Raw genomic sequence first — 21,984 nt, forward strand, 5'->3', positions numbered from 1 at the left:
CGCGCCCTAGCTGGAGCACCAGAGCAGGACTGAGCCGTGTGATGTGGCTCCCCTAACCCAGTGCCCCGGCTGGAGCAGGCCCAAGCCACGTGGTGCAGACCCCTCGACCCAGCGGCCTGGCTGGAGCACCGGAGCCTGCTCCCCAGCAGAAGCTTGCGGGCTGACTTAAAATGGCCCACGGGCTGTAGCTTGCCCACCCTGCCCTAGAGTGATGGCATTACTACAGTTAGTCAGGCAATGTATCTAAATTGGGACCTTAAACAAACAACTATATTTTAGGGAACGCATCCTCCAACTTCTACATTGTATTGATGACTTTACTGCACTTCTTGACATAATACATTTTTCAATTAAAAAGTGATGCAGTTTACAGGCCAGTCCACTGTTACATTTGTATTTGTATTCAGCTAATTATCCTGTGATGACAGTACATCAGTTAGACACACATACGTACATTGTCAATATCAAATTGACTTCCCTTAACAAATGCCTTAGTATGCATACAGTGTGTAAGTCTTACTCCACACAGACAAATTCTGGCTGGCCTTTCATATACATAGCACAAGAGAAATGCATAATACACCTGATGCGTCTCAACCTTGCCTCCTCCCAGACTCTAATCTGCAGTCCCTTTGTCCACTGAGCTGCAGAGGGCAGGTCTTGGTAGAAGTAGCATAGTCCATACGGAATCCAGACCTTCCCAGAGACAGTATGTGCTCACTCCACTGATTATACCTTCAGGCAATTTGCACAATCAGCTGTGCATATTCCCCTGGCCAGCCAGAACACAGACACAAAGTAAACAGAGTTGCTAATAGAAAAACGGTGTTAGTTTGCCTGCATTTGGGGGTAAACTCCATAGAGCCAGAATTTAGAATAAGAAAAATATTTCTTGTAATCATAATGGAACTTCTTTTCCAAGATTTCATTCTTAACCCCTGTAAAATATATTACTGTTTTGAAAACATATTCTAGCATTATCATAAACCATAAAATATATTCTCTTTTCTCATTTCAATGTGCAAAGTAGAAAATAAAACAAAATGGTTTGTTGAAAGATATCAAATATAGGAAGCGATTCTCTAATATTGAAAAAAACCAAAACAACCACTGTTCATGATGCTAGTGTCCATTCTCTAATGCAGAATGCACAGTGAGTTCAGAGGCAAACAAAGCAAGGTGCCTTTTTGAATTCTTTTTTGCAGCTGGCTGATCACAGAATTTGACTTCAATGTTGCCATCACTGAATGCTTCTCTCCTGGCCTCCTCTAAAGCAGTGGGCTCTCTTTGAGAAAGACTTGCCTTTTGCTGCACCATGGTAATCCCTGAGTTTCCAAGTCGCCTGGAAGGGGATGGGTTTTCCTTGACAATACAAAAGCAGATTGCAGAGAGGAAATTTTTCTTGAAGTTCTCATTCATAAAGGCATATACCATAGGGTTACAAATGGAATTGAAAAACCCAATGATCTGAACAATAGCAAAGATCATCTTGATTGTGACATCATCATACTCACTTTCAAAATTACCTGGGAAAAAGGAAATATAATTATATAGATACCCACACCCCATACCCACATGCTATACCCACCCTTGCAGGTCAGAAGTTCTTGTTCGGCTTCAAGAAAAAGTTCTTAGATGTTTTTATCCATTTTAATTATGGGTTTGACCAGAAAGCAAAGCAAAACAAAACACAGTCATATCAAGATAGTCTAAAAATTGCAATTTATGAATTGCAAAATTAACAGACAGCTGAGTGACACAAAGCTACCAGTCAGTTACATACGTTGTTTATTTAAATCCTGTTGTCCCCTATGTTCTATCTTCATTTCAGATATGTAAACACTGTTTTTGTCACCCTACACTGTCCTCTGCCCTTTTAACAGCTCACACAGTGGGAAACTAGCTCTCTCCTCTGTGCTCACACACTTTGGGTCCAATCCAGGCCAGATATAAGCAGGTAATGCTCCAGCCATTTAAAATAAATAGCAATCAACATGAGTATTTATAGACCACTCATATGTTCAAAGCACTTTACATAGTAGTTGGCAGTGTGGCCTAACAGAGAGAGTGCACTGTACTGGGACTAACAAGAGCTGGGTCCTATTCCCAGCTCTGCCACTGGCCTGCTGGGTAAATCTCTGTACCTCAGTTTCCCCCTTTGTAAATGGAGATAATGATACTGACTCCTTTGTAAGGTGCTTTGAGATCAACAGATGAAAAGCATTATAAAAGCAAATTATCATTAGCTGAGTAAATATTAGCCCCATTTTAGAGACAGGGAAAAGAAAGAAAGGGGAAGTGACAAGCCATGCAATGAGCCAGTAGCAGAGCTGGGCTTACAACTCAAAACCATCTCACAATCCTGGGCTTAAGTCTCCAAGCCTCACTTTTGTCCACCTGTACCAGGAAATTAAATTCATTTCAGAGTCTCATCTCTGGTCAGTGTAGAAGCAGGGTTTCGCCTTCAAGGAATGGGTGACCTGTACTTTATATAAACATGCTTATCCTCTTGCATTCACAAAATCTCCTTAAGGAATGGATTACAGTCTGGCTGTAACTAATCACACTGGTCAAATCAGGATACAGCTTTGAAATACAGTATTCACTGATAACCACAGTCAGTCACATGCCGTATAAATACAGAAATTCAAGACGTATATAAGTACAGTTCACACTGAAATGGATGTAATCAGACCAATGTCTGATGACAATTACAGAGCACAGGAAACCAGCTTCCTCAGTGAAGTGAAGTGGAAACATTGGCCCTGCATAATTTTCTCTGTCTCTCTCTCTCTCCATTCATACACCCTTGTAAGAACGTGCAAGTGTAAACTCCCCTATAAACTCTTTTCTTATCTATTATCTCTCATCTGGCTCTCACCCCAATTTCTGAATATTCAATATCATAAAATATTAAAGAGTGATTTTCCTCTTTCAATTCTTCCAAAAACACGATCCCCATACTACAAGTTTGCAATGAAAGGTGATGATGTTTGTTTGTTTTGCTTTGTTTTGTTTAACAATAAAACATTTTGATCAGAGTAGTGTCCAAGTAGCAGAGAGTGATTCATGACATGAAGAAAAGTATAAGTTTAAGAAAGGTACAGGCTAATAGTTCCAAAAAAAGCATTTTTATATAATGGATGAATGGCTTTGGTTGTAGTGAATTGTGTGTTTTCAACTGGTGAATCAATGTAGTGAGGAAGAGAAATGCATCAGCCCCTTTGCTCTGCGCTGATACTTAGTTGCTTGTGTTTTAAAACAAGATCCTTGGTATCTGAGGCACGTAGAAGCAAAGGAGGACTGCAGTAGTCAGGATCCACCATTTGGTTTGAAATTGCTATGAGACAACTGCAGCAGCAGCCAAAAATAACTTAGGGCAAAACACCAGATAGTCTCTGATTTGCACTGAGGATGTTTACCTGCAAGGCAACTCTGTAGCATACTCTGACATTGCACTATCTGCAGGGCCAGTTCTGACAGCTGCAGACTCTTCATGTTCAGGGTGAGAGGAGCCCCCACAGGTAGACAGAGTACCGTGAGCAGTGCTTGAGTCCTACTGGAATGTTCCGGGTCACTGTTCTGGCACTGCTTGGGGGAGCTAGAAGGTGTAATGGCACTTCCAGTATTTCCAGTACTTGCATTCTGCCACCTCTTGAGCACAGCACTCACATGCTGACTGTGGGTGCTTGTTCTTTGCTCCTCCTCCATGCACCATAAAAGGAGAGTGTGTGAGAAAGGCAAGCCTAGGATGGGCCTCCTAGACCCTGAGGCACAAGAACAGATCTGCTGGGTGCCAACTCCCTGTCTTGTGAGATTTGACTCAGGCTTGAGATGAAGCAACAGTAGGAAGGAGACATTTTAAATTCAGATTTGGGAGCAGGTGTCAGTGTGTTCCTCATCTGAGACCAATTGTCTTAATTGCTGTCCCCAATCAGGGACTGTAATGGGGCAGAGAGGCCCCACATCCGCAGAAAAGGGGTAAAGGAGAGTCTATAGGCCCAGCTAACCTCACCTCACTATACCTGCAGCCAGTTCCAAGCCTGGAGGGGCAATAAAGGAGAGAGGCTAACTCAGTTCAGGGCTGAAAGAGCTAGTAATGATGAGAATGAGAGTATAGCTATCTGTGAGAGGAAAAGAAAATGCATTGAAAAAACCAATGGGGTATTGAACAGGTAGGAGAGGAAGATGAAACAATTTTAAATGAAAACTTCAGTATGAAAGAACTTCCAAAAGCTATAAAAAAAAAAGAGCAAAAGTACCTCTCCAGGCCGGATGGTATAAGCTTTGAAATGCTTAAACACCTATCTGAGAGAAGTCTGAGGGTGATACTAAAATTGGGCAATAGCATATGAGGAAACGGTGATCTGCCAGTTGAGTGGAAGCATGCAGTTACTCTTCCAGCAAGGAAACCAGGCAAGCTGAGATCTTGTTCTGATGCATACAGGCCAACTTTTCTGGATATTGAAAGAGCTTATGGAAAGTTCTGGAGAGAGGGTTTACTTCATAAAGTGGGTGCCATGGGTATAAAAGGAAGAAAATCTAGGAGGATAAGGGATTTCTTAAGTAAAAGAACTATGCAGGTGTGAGTAGGAAAAACTTGCTCCAATATACCCGCTACAATACCCGCATGAGGAAATTAGGAAACAGATCAACAGAGCCAGACGTGTACCCAGAAGCCTCCTACTGCAAGACAAACCCAAGAAAGAAACCAACAGGACTCCACTGGCCATCACATACAGCCCCCAGCTAAAACCCCTCCAACGCATCATCAGGGATCTACAACCCATCCTGGACAATGATCCCACACTTTCACAGGCCTTGGGTGGCAGGCCAATCCTCGCCCACAGACAACCTGCCAACCTGAAACGTATTCTCACCAGCAACTGCACACCGCACCATAGTAACTCTAGCTCAGGAACCAATCCATGCAACAAACCTCGATGCCAACTCTGCCCACATATCTACACCAGCGACACCATCACAGGACCTAACCAGATCAGCCACACCATCACTGGTTCATTCACCTGCACGTCCACCAATGTAATATACGCCATCATATGCCAGCAATGCCCCTCTGCTATGTACATCGGCCAAACTGGACAGTCTCTACGGAAAAGGATAAATGGACACAAATCAGATATTAGGAATGGCAATATACAAAAACCTGTAGGAGAGCACTTCAACCTCCCTGGCCACACTATAGCAGACCTTAAGGTGGCCATCCTGCAGCAAAAAAACTTCAGGACCAGACTTCAAAGAGAAACTGCTGAGCTTCAGTTCATCTGCAAATTTGACACCATCAGCTCAGGATTAAACAAAGACTGTGAATGGCTTGCCAACTACAAAACCAGTTTCTCCTCCCTTGGTTTTCACACCTCAACTGCTAGAACAGGGCCTCATCCTCCCTGATTGAACTAACCTCGTTATCTCTAGCTTGCTTGCTAGCATATATATACCTGCCCCTGGAAATTTCCACTACATGCATCTGACGAAGTGGGTATTCACCCACGAAAGCTCACGCTCCAAAACGTCTGTTAGTCTATAAGGTGCCACAGGATTCTCTGCTGCTTTTACAGATCCAGACTAACACGGCTACCCCTCTGATACTGCTCCAATATATGCACACTAACAAATGGCACTCCACAGGGTGATCATGATGAATGATCTTCCAAAAGAGTTAAGTGTAGGAATGGACGTCACTTTATTTGCTGACAATTTTGCCACAGGGGTCACAAACAGACACCCGGAAAGAGCTGCTAAAAGAGTAAATGTACTAAGGACAGGCGCAGAATGGAGAAACATGAGGCTTTAAATTCTCAATTGACAAAACTAAAGGAATGATATTCACTAAAAGGAAAATTTTAAAAGATTATAAATCATATCTATATGGATAGCAAATAAGTATAGTTAAAAGCTACAGATTTTTAGGGGTGATATTTGATAACATGCTCACTTGGAAGAATCCTATGGAAAGTACTTCTCATACCTCCTGGCGTGTGAATAAAAGAGTACTTGTGATGTTATATAGAACTCCAGTAAGACCAATTGATCAGTACAGGTACCAGGCTTTTGGTTCAGCATAGAAAATTAATTTGAGAAAGCTTGAGTCAGTCCAAGCTCTGGGGTTGCAAATTGCATGTCGTGCCTTCATCACAACACCGCTGTGTGTAATTCAGATAGCTGCAGGTGAACAGTCCATTGCTTTAAGAATAAAGCTTTTAGATTTAACCTTTTGGGCTAAAGTCACTGGAGACTGTGAAGATGAAAACACCAAACTAATATAGGATGAATGCTGGGAATTAAGTGGGCAACGTGTAGGGCAAAAACTCAGAATGCCTCATGTAAGCAAAGTTAAAGTGTGGACAAAAGATCTTGGTGAAAACAAAGACCTAAGAGAGATTAAAATCTATAGCTTTGGGGAAAATATATTATGACTGGAAAAGGAGAATTAAATGTGCAAGCTATAGCAAATGAAAACATTTCTGATAAGTGGGAATGCTACTGTCCAATATATACTGAGGATCCAAAAATGTAAGAACAGGAAGAATGGGAACAGCTTTCTGTGTTCCTGAACTCAGAATCAAGCAAACTACACAGCTATCAAATTTTGTAGCCATTTTGACAGCCAAACTGGCAGGGATAATGCTGGCATTATATTGGGTCATAGATGTGCACCAGATGCTACGGTCACCCTGTCTGTTTCCTTATCTGGACTACAGGCAATCGGCAATGACTCTTCAAAGAGCAGAAATGATATTCTGAATGAAATATTACTGTTAACAATAGATTTGATGTAGTTGGGTGTAATCATAGTGATAGCATGGATCCCAGTACAATGACCTGGCAGACAAAATGGCAAAAAAATGCTGTTGAAAATGAGCAAATTGATTGAGAGCCCTTTAAATACACTAGGGTTTAAAAATCTAATTAAAATGAGTTGAGAAGAATGGCAAAAACTATGGGCAAAAGAAACAAAGGGGAATTTGAAATATGCCCAAGAATAAAAAATGCTGATATACTCCAAGGCCCTGAGATATAGAGTGAAGTGACTATTTAGAATTGTAACTGGCCATTGTAGATTAATAGTAATTTGTTTCTAACAAACAAACAAAGATGGATTATGTGGGGTGTGCAAGGTCTAGGAAACATATGATCATCTTCTCTGGGAGAACAAAGTGTGCACCATTGAAAGGGGGTATTTTATATGAAGAAAAAACAAAAATAGAGGCTTTAAAGTTCAAATTTTTTCATGGAAACACCTAGTAAGAGTGCTGAGAAAATGAGGCCTATTAAAAAGAAATACTGAAATTCTTTCAGAATGCTAGGAATTAAAAATGAAAGACTTTAATTTTTAATTACCTATCGCGTCTAGTGCTTGGGGATCACAGATTCAGCAAGTAAGTCTGCTTCACCATAAAACACAAGAAGAAGATGACAAAGTTGATAAATAGATTAAGAACCACTGTTATATCATGAGAGACTGTTTATTGTTTCAGATTTAAAGGCACATATTCCCTTTAGCTGGCAGTGGGCACTAGAGCAGCAGCACTAGAGTTTGATACATCAGTGATTCCATTACTAAAAAGAAAAAGACACACTCAAAAGTAAATGTTCTAATTTAAGAAGTGTGGCAGGTACTCACTGTATTCTATCATCATGTGAATCACATGGAAAGGGGCCCAGCAGATTGCAAATAAAACCACCACCACCACCATCATAACGATTGCTCGCTTCTTCTTCCTGAAAGTACACTGAGGTAGAGTTTACGGAATAACTTTGAATAAACTGTTGATTAGCACAAATGCCTCAGGGTCAGCTTCTAAAAGTATTTAGATGCCCAAAGATGCAGATAGACACTTAATGGGATTTTCAAAAGTGCCCACTTGCTTAACCCTCCTTCAAATTACTGAACCATATCAAATGAGTAATAAATAACAAGACCAATGTCATATTTTCCTAACTCAGGATCCAATTTGAAATGCAAAATCTACTTACCTTCATGCAACTTCACTAATAAACTCTGTCATGTACTTATTCAGCTCTAAATATTTAGACAGATGAGTATTTGTTGATGCATTGAAATGCAGTTTTTTCCCAAACAGATACTTATTAGCACACAGACTTTGAAATATTTTCAAAAGTGACTAGTCATTGAGTGTCTCAGTTTCTGGGTGCTCAATTTGCAACACCTTAAATGGGCCTGACTTTCAAAAGGTGGATGCTCAGCACTTTCTAAAAAGCCAGGACTCTTCTGGGAGTCAGGGAAGAGGAGCAGGCTGGAGCTGGGTCACTCCACTTCCCACAGGAAGTGGCCAGCCTTCCCACCCCCAGCAGAGGCTTGAGGGGCTGCGTAGGGCACCAAAATAGCTAGGGATGACCCTGCTTGATGTAAGTGAAAAACCTGCTTAGACAAAGATTGTAACTTGCTAAAATTGAGTTTTGGTCACTAGAAAAAGTGTTTTGTTTTATTTGTAACCATACTTATTTAAATATCTATTCTTTATTAATAAACTAATTTGTTTTATTACAAAACCATCTCAGTATTGTGTATTAACAGTGGAATACATGTCCTCAGCTAATCTAACTTGCTGGTGCATGCACAGTCTCTTTGGTGGTAGTGATGTCTCTGTGGACCTCAGGAAATGGGGTTTGGAAAGCAAGATGTGGACTGCCAAAGTCCAGAAGAGTTCACTGGCAAGACAGACGAGCTATTGTGTCGGGGAACTGAGGCAGAGCAGTACCACAATGGCTCACAGTTGTGTGTGTCCTGAGCCAGAAGTCACAGGTAGCGTACTCTGGACAGGATTTTCACACAACGTGCTGGTTGACTTAAGGTTCACACTACAAGCACTGGTAACATAGATTTGTAAGTGATTCGGAGAAGGTATTGTTAGAGAGATTGGCATGCTGTATGGAAAAAGGGTAGAACTCCTAGTTTTGGGAAGTTTTAAAACCACTGTGCCTTTAGCTAAAAGTGTACTTAGAGTGTGAAGGTCTCGAAGGCATTTTAAAATTTGGTGTATTGGATTGCATTCCAGCAGAAATTATCATGGGAAGTAATATACTAACTATGTCGAAAGCCATTAATATAGTAACCTGCAGTAAAAGTGAATGTTGCTCTGTAGTCCCAGAAAGGAATTGTAAAGACAGAGAAACAGCTCAGAGGAAAAAGACATCCTTGGCCTTGACTTATCAGACAGACACAGTGAGTCTCCAAGGACAAGTGGGGCAAAGCCACTCCCAGTGCCAGTGGAGGAGGCTCTGATCAGAGCTAACAGCCAGCAGGAATTTGCACCAGAGTAGAGAGCAGATAGCATGAGACCTATCCTTGGGGGGACCCCAGTTAGGGAAAAAGGGAAAGGTTTTTTGAAGAGGAGGGAAGGATCTGTAAAGTCCTATGGGGAAAATTAATATCCTGGAAAGGTTTACAAACAGCTAGTTTTGCCTGTTAAGCATTGTAGGGAACTAATGACATTACCCTCACAACTGTCCTTTTGCAGGTCACTTGGGGACTTATAAAAGGTTGAAAAGGAACTTTTATTGTTCAGATATGAGATGGGAGACTATTGTAAGTCTTGTGACTTATGTCCAAAGTGCAAGGACCTGCAAGGTCTCACAAAGCTCCCAGACAGCCCTTAGCTGTGATCAAGGAGGCATTTCTTAGGGTGGCAATGGATATTGTGGGCCCTATGCCCCAGCCAACCCAGAGGAAAAGGAAATATATTTTGGTGGCAGAAGGGCTTGTGGTCACAGGTACCCCAAACATGAGTCATTGTTGAAAATCTTAGCCCAAAGGTTCTGTTTAGGGCTGAAGTTAAGGTGCCCAGAGACCACAGTGATATATTAAAAATGGATGGATCATTCTGTGTAGCTGTTTCAAACATATATGTAAAGATGTGATATTTAATAATTTAACAGCTTTTACTTAACACTTTTAATGCAAAAGAAAAGTGTTTAAGTTATGGTAGGCAGTCTAGAGAATATTGTATTTTAAAAATCAATTTTGTTGTTATAGCTATTCAAGCAATTCTAATTCTGATACCTAGAGATGGAGAAACTGCTCCAAAACCCATGATATATCAAAAAGCGAGGATCTTTTCCTGGGACCTGGAATATTGACTGTATCTGTAAGGTCTCATTACTCTGTCAGTGTCCAACATAGATAAGGAGCTGGATGGAACCTCACTACCTGATAATTTTTGTTGCTAAAGAATAGTGTTTGGAGGAATGGGGTCTGTACCAGCTCTTAGGAGTACATGCCCTGCTTTCACCAAAACACTTTGCAGACTCAGAGTATGTCTAGATTTATCATTACTCATGAACTCCCATATAACATTATTACCACGATGTGTTATGAACCCAATATAAACTTCCACCACTTGAGCTAAAGTAGCAGCTCTGTTGGCGGACAGAAATAGTAGAACCTTATCCTCTATGTGGAGTCGTCACTAGCTGGGGATTGGCACATACTTTACAAGCATGTTACATTACTATTTTATTCAGTTTTGCAACTTCATCCTTATCCTCATTTTGACTGATGTTAGCCACTTGACTGAGCAATCTTTTCTCTTTAAGCTGCTACTTATTATTCTCCTTGGATTCAATATTTAATATGGTACTCCCCTGTTCTCTGTGCACGTATTACTAGAAGTTGCCATCACACCAGGAAACAAACTTGCCAAATTAAAGAAAAACTACAGTGTAATATATAAAGTAGGGTAATTGCTACACTAAACTACAATTAAGCATAAGTAATTATACCATTTTGTTGTCTGCTTGTTAATTATTCATTTTTTTAATTGCATTTCAAACACAAAGTTCCCATTTGGATGGTCTCATGAGGCAGAAAAAGACTGAGGGCATTTATATCTCTTTTGAAACTACCCAATTAGAGTGTATCAAATTAGTTTTCAGGTAAGTTCCAATTTTTTTTTATTTTAATATACTACTTTCATTTTTAAAAGGCTGATAGAACAGTGGCTATAGACACACAAATAATGAACTCACCTTAGAAAACTTTTGATATTATTGATCTTATTCCAGGTGGATTCTAAAAAGAACTGTATTTGATCACTCCCAATCTGCCTCAGGAATGTAACAAACTGCTTCTTCCTCCCAACTCATGATCTGCATTTTCAAAAGTGTTAGTTTTAGGTGCACAATGTGGAACACCTGAAAAGGGTCCAATTTTCAGAGTGTGGGTGCTTAGCACTATTTGAAAATCAGGCCCTTATAAAGTGTCTCAGGTTGGGCACCAAATATTAAGTCATTAATAGGCTCGTATCAAATTCACAGCCATGAAAAAAGTGTCACAGACCCTGAAATCTGGTCTTCCCCCATGGAATTTGGTCTATTATGTGCTTTTACCCTATACCATACAGATTTCAAGGGGGAGACCAGCACTTCTTAAGTTGGGGGTCCTGACCCGAAAGGGAGTTGCAAGGGGATTGCAAGGTTATTTTCGGGAGTCACGGTATTGCCACCCTTACTTCTGTGCTGCCTTCAGGGCTGGGTGGCTGGAGAGCGCCCAGCTCTGAAGGCAGCACCCCACCAGAAGCAGCACAGAAGGGTGGCAATACCATACCATGCCACCTTACTTTTGTGCTGCTGCTGCTGGTGGTGGCGGCTCTGCCTTCAGAGCTGGGCTCCCAGCCAGCAGCCACTGCTCTCCAATTACCCAGCTCTGAAGACAACACAGCTGCCAGCAGCAGCACAGAAGTAAGGATAGCAGTACCGCAACCCCTCCTACAATAACCTTGTTACCCCCACAACTCCTCTTTTGGGTCAGGACCCCAACACCATGAAATTCCAGATTTAATTACTGAAATCATGACATTTACAATTTTTTAAATCCTATGACCGTGAAATTGACCAAAATGGATCATGAATTGGTAGGGCTCTAGTCATTAGTCACTTTTGAAAATCTTGTTGATAACTTTTCTTGCTACCAGTCCCCATATATGCTTTACAAGACTGAGTTTTAACTATATGGTTTTACTTTACAAACCTTGATATTTTAGACATTTCATTCTCATGAATGGTTTGAAGAACTGAAGCATCTCCCACTCGTTTCTTAATCCAGAGTTCATAACCAATCTTACTGTATAACAGAAGCATCAGCATCAGTGGAAGAAGGAATAATATGACAAGAATGAAGGTGGTATATATCTTTTGGTGAACGGCGCTTGTCCACTCTTCCAAGCAGCAAACATACTCTTTTTCATACAGAAAGTCATATTTAATCTAAAACAAATGAAACAGAAATGAGTCACTTTAATAAGGACCCTAACTATGAAGAGTGTCATATGTTCTAAAGCCCCTTGCTTTATAACAGGAATTCAGTGGAGACACCTTTCTAGTGAGACTATTCTTCTGATGCATTTTCAATATGAAGGGCTGTGTTCACCATAGCTTATGCAGAGTAAAAACTGTACTTCCTCTCTGCAGCAGAGGGATTGCCCTCCAAGAAGAACAAGAGGTGTTTTAATTGACACCCTCCTTCAGGTTTTATGCTGAGGAGGAAAGTGTCAATTTCTCCTGGAGGCAGCTGCTGAGATGTGCTGAAACAATGTACTGTTTGGGCTAATTACTTTTAAGGTTATGCTGGCCATCTTGGCCAATACAACAGAAATTGAACTGGGGTCCCCCAGAGCCAAATATGAGTCTGTACAGCTTGAGCTATACAGATAAGGTGCTTTCTAGCTACGGCTGTAATGGGCGCATGTTTTCTGTGGATCAGGTACACTGGCTCTCTGTGTACCACTGGTCAAAGTCAGGTTGATTTGTATTGCCACAAAGGAACCATAAGCCTGCTCCAAATGTCTTATTTTAATTTTCCTCTACAACTGGGGTTGTGGCAAGGACTATTTTTCTATAGCACCTATCACACTTTTAAAGTGGCTAAAGTAACATTAATAAGTAGTAGTATATTAATAATTAATATAAATCAATAAGTTAATGACAAACAGTGCATTCAATTTATTTAACCGTTCAAGAGACTTTTGATAAATAACCTCATTTGAGGTAATTTATCAAAAGCTCCTTGGAAGGCTAAAAAAAGCCAAACATATCTAAAAACATTGTTTAACCCTGGCATTTTTTTAATGTATACAATTTAAATGCCAATTTGGTTGGCACATCCATTTTCATGTGAACAAAAGTACAGCTGCATATCTAATTATGTGATCTGGGCACTGATCCTGCAACTAAATCCACATAAGCAGTCCGCTTTCCCCTTTCCCTTCTCTTCTCCCCCTCTGCGTGCACAGAATCCTACTGAAGTCAGCCTGACCCTGCACTGGTGCAGGACTTCTGCCCAGGTGGATCAGATTGCAGGTCAGGGCTTTGGTTTGCATGCACAAATGCAGGTAACTGTACACAGCTTTTGCAGTTGTAGTTATGGAGGCTGATTGACAACTTCTCAAACTTAAATGAGTTTTCAGAACAAACTTGTCTCATCAGCCAACAAAGATTTCCCAAAAAACCACTGTCTATACACAAACACAGCTTGTAACCAAGAGTACATAGCTCATGTCTGTATAGACTACTACCCCTTTCCTCAAACACCAATATGCCAAGTTACACTTTTTAAAGGATTTTTTAAAACTCCAGACTCCCAAATAGCTGCTTCTAACAGTTAATGAAGGTTTTGAATGGAGTAACCGTTGCTTAAAATGTAATAGCTATGGAGAAATAATTATAGGAACATGCCATGTCATGTAAAGATATTCATTTTCAAAGTCCCAAGCTACTGTGTGTCATTGCAGATACAAAGCAATGGGAAGGTGCAGTGCAAGGCACAGATGCAACTATTCATCTTAAAGATAGGGAAAGAGGCACAACTACAAGTAGGCACTATAGTCTGGAAAGCCAGCACAAGGTTACAGGGAGGCAATCCAAATGCCCCAGGTGCCAAATTCTGCCCACACCCTGAAGTAAAGGCTTTCCAAAACTGCCCACAGTCCGTTGTCAGTGACAATATTAAAAGTGTCTCTTCATTTTCTCTTTTTACAATGAGGGTCCAGAAAGTCAGATTACAAATCAATTACTCTACGTTAAGAAACACTGAGAACTTTTACAGTAGCTTGTGACCAGATTCTGCTTTATCCCCGCTCATAAATATTTGGAGTTTATTCAGCCTTGTTGCTATCCCCTGCAATGAGACTCTGCAAGAGCTAAGTCTGAAACAAGGGCTCCCTCTGAAAGTGTGATTACATGATATATCATACCATACCTCCAGTCGCTGTACATGCCACATAGGTGACCCAACAATAACTGCCAGCAACCAGACTATTCCTGTAAACAAACAAACATCTTTTTAATGCTCAGGAGAATGGGGAACTTAACATGAATTCGTTTTACTTTAATAGCTTCAATTAGCAAAACAAAGTGATGTGGAACTTTGTGCTGTAAACTGAACTCAAAATTTAAGGTGAAATTTTACAGTCAACATTTGTGGACAATTGACTTATTGTAAATATGAACAATAGCAACACTTTTCTCTTCATCAGGGCCTTTCATCAAGCATTTCCTTCCTAAGCCCTGGTCTATACTACAAGTATAGGTCGAATTTAGCAGCATTAGATCAATTTAACCCTGCACTCGTCCACACAACGAAGCCATTTTTGTCGACTTAAAGGGCTCTTAAAATCAATTTCTGTACTCCTCCCTGATGAGGGGATTAGCACTGAAATTGACCTTGCTGGGTCGAATTTGGGGGAGTGTGGACACAATTCAACGGTATTGGCTATCCCAGAGTGCTCCATTGTGACCGCTCTGGACAGCAATCTGAACTTGGATGCACTGGCCAGGTAGACATGAAAAGCCCTGCGAACTTTTGAATTTCATTTCCTGTTTGGCCAGCATGGCGAGCTGATCAGCACAGGTGACCATGCAGTCCCAGAATCGCAAAAGAGCTCCAGCATGGACCGAATGGGAGGTAATGGATCTGATCACTGTATGGGGAGACAAATCCGTGCTATCAGAACTCCGTCCCAAAAGATGAAATGCCCAAATATTTGAAAAAATCTCCAACAGCATGAAGGACAAAGGCTATAACAGGGACCCGCAGCAGTGCCATGTGAAACTTAATTCACTCAGGCAAGTCTACCAAAGAACCAGAGAGGCAAACGGCTGCTCCGGGTCGAAGCCCCAGACATGCCGCTTCTATGATGAGCTGCGTGCCATTGTAGGGGGTGCCCCTACAACTACCCCACCTCTGTGCGTGGACTCCATCAATGGATTCTCACGCAACAGGGATGCAGATTTTGGGGATAAGGAAGATGATGAGGAGGAGGTTGAAGACAGCACACAGCAAGCAAGTGGAGAAACTGTTTTCCCTGACAGCCAGGAACTGTTTATCACCCTGGAGCCAGTACCCTCCCAACCCACCCAAAGCAGGCTGCTGGACCTTGAAGGTGGAGAAGGGACCTCTGGTGAGTGTATCTTTGTAAATATAATACATGGTTTAAAAGCAAGCGTTTAATGATTAATTTGCCCTGAAGACTTGGGATGCATTCGTGGCCAGTGCAGCTACTGGAAAAATCTGTTAACGTGTATGGGGATGGAGCGGAAATTTTCTTTATCTCTCTGTGTTATCCTCAGGAGAGTGATATCATTCATGGCTATCATGGTATCATGCTTGGCTGTTTGCCTGTGGCTGAACAGAAATCATCCCCGCAGTTAGCCACATGGTGAGGGAAGGGGATGATGCGATCATCCCAGAGAATTGGGGGTGGGAGTTCAGTTGGGTTTGTGCTGCACGTTAACCAAAAAACTGCAGCCCCTCCTTTTAAATGGTCAATCCATTTTAAATGGCCAACCCAATGGGTGCTTGATATGGGAAATGAGGGTGCTGCTGTTTGAAACCATTCCCACATATTATGAAGGTTAAAGAAGCCAGAAAACTGTAGCTTACCATGGCTGCCTGCAAGCCAAATTCTGTTTTCCGCTGGCCCTGCATGTGTGATCTCTCACACCAAACTGGCAGGCCCTCAATATGAGGCAAAATGTGACCTTGCAAAGAAAGCACATGTGCTATATAATGTTAGCAGCTTGGTTCACCGTGAAAGTCTACCCATTGTTCTCTAAAATGTGTTTTTTTAAAATACTAGTCTCCCTTTTTTTCCTCCCATAGCTGCAAATGTTTCAATGCTCACCCTATCATCTCCATCCTAGAGGCTAGCGAAGATTAGAAGGCAAAAAAAAAAAACACACTCACGATGAAATGTTCTCTGAGCTCATGCAGTCCTCCCACATTGAAAAAGCCCAGCAGAATGTGGAGGCAGACAATGTTGGAGTGCAGGAAAGCACAAAATGAACACGAGGACAGGAGGGATGCGCGAGAGGACAGGAGGCAGGAGCAAGAGGAGAGGTGGCGGGATCAAGATGATAGGTGGTGTAAGCGTGATGAGAGAAGGCAGGAAGCAATGCTGAGGCTACTGGAGGATCAAACTGATATGCTCTGTCATATGGTTGAGGTGGAGGAAAGGCAGCAGGAGCACAGACCGCTGCTGTGTCCCCTGTGTAACCAACGGCCCTCCTCCCCAAGTTCCATAGCCTCTTCACCTACACGCCCAACAACACTGTGGAGGCGGGGGGTGTCTGCAGGCACCCAACCACTCCACCCCAGAGGGCTGCCAAAGCAACAGAAAGCTGGTATTCAGTAAGTTTTGAAGTGCAGTATGGCCTTGTTCTTCCCTCCTCTCCCACCCCTCCTGGGCTACCGTGGCAGTTATCCCCCTATTTGTGTGACGAATTAATAAAGAATGCATGAATTTGAAACAGCAATGACTTTATTGCCTATGCAAGCGGTGATCAAAGGGGGGGGAGGTGAGGGTGGCTGGCTTACAGGGAAGTAGAGTGAACAAGGGGGCGGGTTTTCATCAAGGAGAAACAAACAGAACTTTCACACTGTAGTCTGGTGTCATAAACAGATAGCTAAGGGTTAATGTCTATTTCACCTGCAAAGGGGTAACCAAACACCTGACCAGAGGACCAACCAGGAAACAAGATTTTTCAAATCTCAAGGGAGGGAACTTATGGGTGTGTGTCTTTCTCTCTGTGTTGCTCTCGGCTCTGAGAGTGAACTATCTCTCTCCAAGCTTGCTAATCTTTTGTTTCCAAGTGTTAAGTACAAAGGTAGAAGACAATAGGATTTTATATTGTTTTTGTATTTACATGTGTGTAGTTTGCTGGAATGTTTTAAATTGTATATCTTTTTGGATAAGGCTGTTTATTCATTTTTCTTTTAAGCAATTGACCCTGTATATTGTCAACCTTGATACAGAGACCATTTTTATGTCTTTTTTCTTTCTTTTATATAACAGCTTTTCTTTTAAAACTTGTTGATTTTCTTATTTCTACGTGAGGCTCAGAGGGATAGGATCTCTGTGCCAGGGGTTTTACGGTCTACTCTCAAGGGAAGACTGGGAGGGAGAAATCTCTTTGTGTTCAGAGGGTGCAAAAGCTTACCTTTGCAGGGACTCTGACTGGAGGTGAAAGAAACTGGATCTCTCTGTTTTGCATTTCACAGGAATTGAAATAGGGTGATCATCCAGGGCATCCAGGGAGGGAAAGCCTGGAGGGAATAAAGAGGAGACAAGGGAGAGGTTATTCCCTTTGTTTTGTACCAGGGCCATCGAGTCTTGGGGGTCCCCAGGGAAGGGTTTTGGGGAGACCAAGTGCGGCCAGACAGCTGGAAATCTGGCTGTTGGCAGCCGCTATCAGATCTAAGCGGCTAAATAAGCTTGAGACGAGTTTTGCTAGCTACTCATATTTGAACTCTAGGGTTCAGATTTGAGGGATTATACTATGACCACCTGGCAGCTCATGAAACTGGTTTTCAAAGTTTCTCTGATGCGCAGCGTGCCTTGCTGTGCATCTTCTAACCACCCTGGTGTCTGGCTGTGCATAATCAGGCACACCAGGCGATTGCCTCAACTTCCACCCCACCAAACATCTCCCCTTACTCTCACAGATATAGTGGAGCACAAGCGAACGTAAAAACTGATGGGGAACTATTGGTTTCGCTGAGGTCAGTAAACTGCGCCAGTGTGGCTTTTAAACATGCAAAAGCAATTCACCACCATTCTGCACTTGCTCAGCCTATAGCTTGAACAGCTCCTACTACTGTCCAGGGTGCCTGTGTATGGGTTCATGAGCCAATGGCATAAGGGTTAGGCTGGGTCCCCAAGATAACTATAGGCATTTCAACATCCCCAGTGGTTATTTTCTGGCTGGAAAGTAAGTCCCTTTGCTGCAGGCCATTCACACAGACCAGAGTCCTGAGATGTGAGCGTCATGTACCTTCCCAGCCATCCCATGTGATGTGGTTGAAACAGCCCTTGTGATCACCAGTGCTTGCCAGCACCATTGAATGTACCCCTGGTGGTTTATGTACGGCTGTCTTGTGGTCTGTCCGCAAGATAGGGATATGGTTCCCATTCTATTGCCCCACCACAGTTAGGAATCCCATTTCACCAAGCGCATCCACTATGACCTGAACATTGCCCAGAGTCACCTTGATAGGAGCAAGTCAGTGATCGTGTTGGCTACTTGGTCATAGCAGTCCCCACAGTAGATTTGCCCACTCCAAACTGATTCCCAACTGACCGGTAGCTGTCTGGCATTGCAAGCTTCCAGAGGGCTATCACTACTCACTTGTGAACTGTGAGGGTGCTCTCATCTTGGTATTCTTGCGCTTCAGGGCAGGGGAAATCATGGAACTGTGTGACTTGCAAGTGCCCTTACTCATGCAAAAGTTTCGCAGCCACTGGGAATCATCCCAGACCTGCAACACTATGTGGTCCCACCAGTCTGTGCTTGTTTCCCGGGCCCAGAATTGGCATTTCATAGCACGAACCTGCCCCATTACCACCATGATGTCCAAATTACCAGAGCCCATGCTTTGAGAGAAGTCTGTGTCCGTGTCCTCATCACTCCCGTCACCGCACTGTTGTCGCCCCCTCGCCTGCTTTTGAAGTTTGTGGTGCTGCATATACTGCAAGATAATGCACATGGTGTTTACAGTATTCATAACTGCCACAGTGATCTGAGCAGACTCCATGCTTGCCATGGTATGGCATGAGCAGGAGAGCAGACTGGCAGCAGAAGCGGTTGTTCAGTGACGATGGTTTGCAGCCCTACTGCACCGTCTGCTGCCAGCAGCACCCAGGACGCAACAGCGGCGGCTGAGCTGAGCAGGCTGCACACTTGCTGTGGTATGGCATCTGCGCGGAAAAAAGGCACGAAACGATTGTCTGCCATTGCTCTCACGGAGGGAGGGGCAACTGACAACATGGCTTACAGGGTTGGCTTACAGGGAATTAAAATCAATAGAGGGGGCGGGTTTGCATCAAGGAGAAACACACACAATTGTCACACCGAAGCCTGGTCAGTCATGAAACTGGTTTTCAAAGGCTCTGTGATGTGCAGCATGCCTTGCTGTGCTCTTCTAATCGCAAACAGCCTAGTCAGCAAACAGTGCCAGCGAGCTTTTAAATGTCCAAAGGCACATTCTACCAGCATTCTGCACTTGCTCAGCTTATAGTTGAACTGCTCCTTACTACTGTCCAGGCTTCATGAGCCATGGGAAAAAGGGGTAGACTAGGGTAGGTGTGATCGCACAGTGCTGCCGGAGAGCAGCCTGAGGCAGAAGCCTCCAGCTCGCATGATATTCCAGGCAGGACTGAATCTCCATGAGATGAAACTTAAAGAAGAGAATGACCTGGAGTCACTCCCATTTATGTCCAGGCGCCCCTGACCGACCTCACCAAGGTCGGCCAGGAGCACCCATGTCTGCCCAGGTGCCCCTGACTGACCTCACCAAGGTCGGCCAGCAGGAGCACCCAGGAGACGACGACGACGGCTAGCAGTCATATTGCACCTTCTGCTGTTGCGAAGGCAAGGAGCTGCTGCTGTGTCGTAATGCAGTGCCACGTCTGCCAGCAGCATCCAGGAGAAGTACGGTGACAGTGAGCTGAGTGGGCTCCATGCTTGCTGTGGTATGTCGACTGCACGGGTAACCCAGGAAAAAAGGCAAGAAACAATTGTTTGCTGTTGCTTTCATGGAGGGAGCCGAGGAGGGAGGAAGGGAGGGGGGCCTGACAACATGTACCCAAAACCACCCGCAACAATGTTTTTGCCCCATCAGGCATTGGGAGCTCAACTGAGAATTCCAATGGGCAGGGGAGACTGCGGGAACAGTGCAACGCTCCAAAAGTCGACGCTAGACTTGATACTGTGGATGCACTCCGCCGACTTAATGCACTTAGTTGATTGTGTGTGTCCCCACTATCTAAAATTGATTTCTAAAAAATCAACTTCTAAAAAAAAAAAAAAAAAAAAAAAAAATTCGACCTAATTTTGTAGTGTAGACATACCCTAAGAATCTCAAGAGCCTGCATTCTAAAGGGCAGCTACATTTGATGCCCAGGCAACATCTGCCCTGTGAAAAATAAGATCAACATTACCTTATGTTCTCTTTGCATACCAGATATGAGTAATGAATACAGCCTTGCAAATGGTGTGCTTCTTCAGCAGTACTTGTGTACTTTGAATATCTCTTGCAAAATGACTGTAACAAGGTTATCAAAATCCTCGTCAAAACCTATTCAAATAGAAGCTATTTTGGAATAGAAATCAAGGCTTTCCCAACTACCCACAAACAGGATATCAGCAAGGATGGCCACTTCAGTTTACATTAGCCCATTAGTTCGTGAAAAAAACAAAATCAGGCTTTTGAGGCAGACAGACTGAGAAAGTTGTGGATGGTGTTAATTTAAAAAAAGGAGATAGAGGTGTAGTAGAAAGACAAGGGATTGTCCCAGTCTTGCATGGACAGTATTTCTGAGTCGCTTCATAGAATATGGCTAGACTCAGCAGTAACTCTGTACCATTGCACAGATCAATACCTTCTCTACTATGCAAACCTCCTACACCAGTTACACACAATGGAATCATTCAACTCGCAAATGATGTGTGTTGTATGAATACTGCAGTTGCCTAAGATCTTACCCAGCATTGTGAAAGCTCTTCTGTTGGTGTACTGCCATTTCATTTTTAATGGATGCACAATTCCCTGATGCCTTTCCACAGCAATGCAGGTCATTGTGAGAATCTCAGCAACAATAGCAGCAGATTGAACAAACGGTACCATCTTGCAAGCAAACGCACCTGTAATGATTAAAAAGTAAAGCACGTAATCATTGAGGTTAGTAAAAATAATAAGCTCAGGGAGTCAATAAAGTGATATTAAGAATAAACTAACCTATCTTCCTCAGATACATTTATTTCAATACCTAGACTTCTAGGAAGCTCCTTTCAAGCGCTTGTCATATGTGGCCCCTTGTATTTCTATAATATTTAGAACTATTCAAAATTTCTCCCCTTTCGCACAATTTAAAGATGAAAGAGACCTCTTATGTCACCTTGCCCAGCTCCATAACAATCTAAGACTCTTCTCTACTATTTTATTAGGGTTTTATTCAGTCTATTTTTAAATGTCCCAAGTTACATGATATAATCATTTCCCTTGGGAGGTTGTTTTGCAGTCTCATCTATCTATCAGGCAGTTTTTCCTGGTATTCATCTGAATTTTTCCTCTTGACCATCTCATTACTTCTAAAAGCAGCAGAGAATCCTGTGGCACCTTATAGACTAACAGACATTTTGGAGCATGAGCTTTCGTGAGTGAATACCCACTTCGTCAGATGCATGTAGTGGAAATTTCCAGGGGCAGGTATATATATGCTAGCAAGCAAGCTAGAGATAATGAGGTTAATTCAATCAGGAGGATGAGGCCCTGTGTCTAGCAGCTGAGGTGTGAAAACCAAGAGAGGAGAAACTGGTTCCTAGTAGTCTGGCAAGCCATTCACAGTCTTTGTTCAACCTCCTGAGCTGATGGTTGTCAAATTTGCAGATGGAACTTGGAGCTCAGATTTCTCTTGAAGTCTGGTCTCTGATTGAACTACCTTCACTATC

General features: G+C 42.7%; 1 protein-coding gene across 2 annotated transcripts in view; it reads right to left on the reverse strand.

Annotated features, from left to right (window-relative positions):
* Positions 1-277: 277 nt before the first annotated feature.
* QRFPR (pyroglutamylated RFamide peptide receptor) overlaps positions 278-21,984 on the reverse strand; it is a 47,751-nt gene continuing 26,044 nt past the window's right edge. Inside the window, exons 2-6 of one of the 2 annotated variants that reach the window (XM_032776016.2) lie at positions 21,019-21,177; positions 14,237-14,298; positions 12,011-12,246; positions 7,646-7,743; positions 278-1,526 (exon numbers count right to left, since the gene is read on the reverse strand). In XM_032776016.2, coding sequence (XP_032631907.1) covers positions 1,123-1,526; positions 7,646-7,743; positions 12,011-12,246; positions 14,237-14,298; positions 21,019-21,177 — 959 coding nt within the window. In that variant the 3' untranslated portion in view covers positions 278-1,122. Of the gene's footprint in view, positions 1,527-2,418; positions 2,481-7,645; positions 7,744-12,010; positions 12,247-14,236; positions 14,299-21,018; positions 21,178-21,984 lie in introns of those variants that run through there. The other variant, XM_032776017.2, reaches the window with a different exon arrangement.

Source organism: Chelonoidis abingdonii, chromosome 5 (assembly GCF_003597395.2).
Source record: "Chelonoidis abingdonii isolate Lonesome George chromosome 5, CheloAbing_2.0, whole genome shotgun sequence".
In the NCBI taxonomy this organism is placed as follows: Eukaryota; Metazoa; Chordata; order Testudines; family Testudinidae; genus Chelonoidis; species Chelonoidis abingdonii.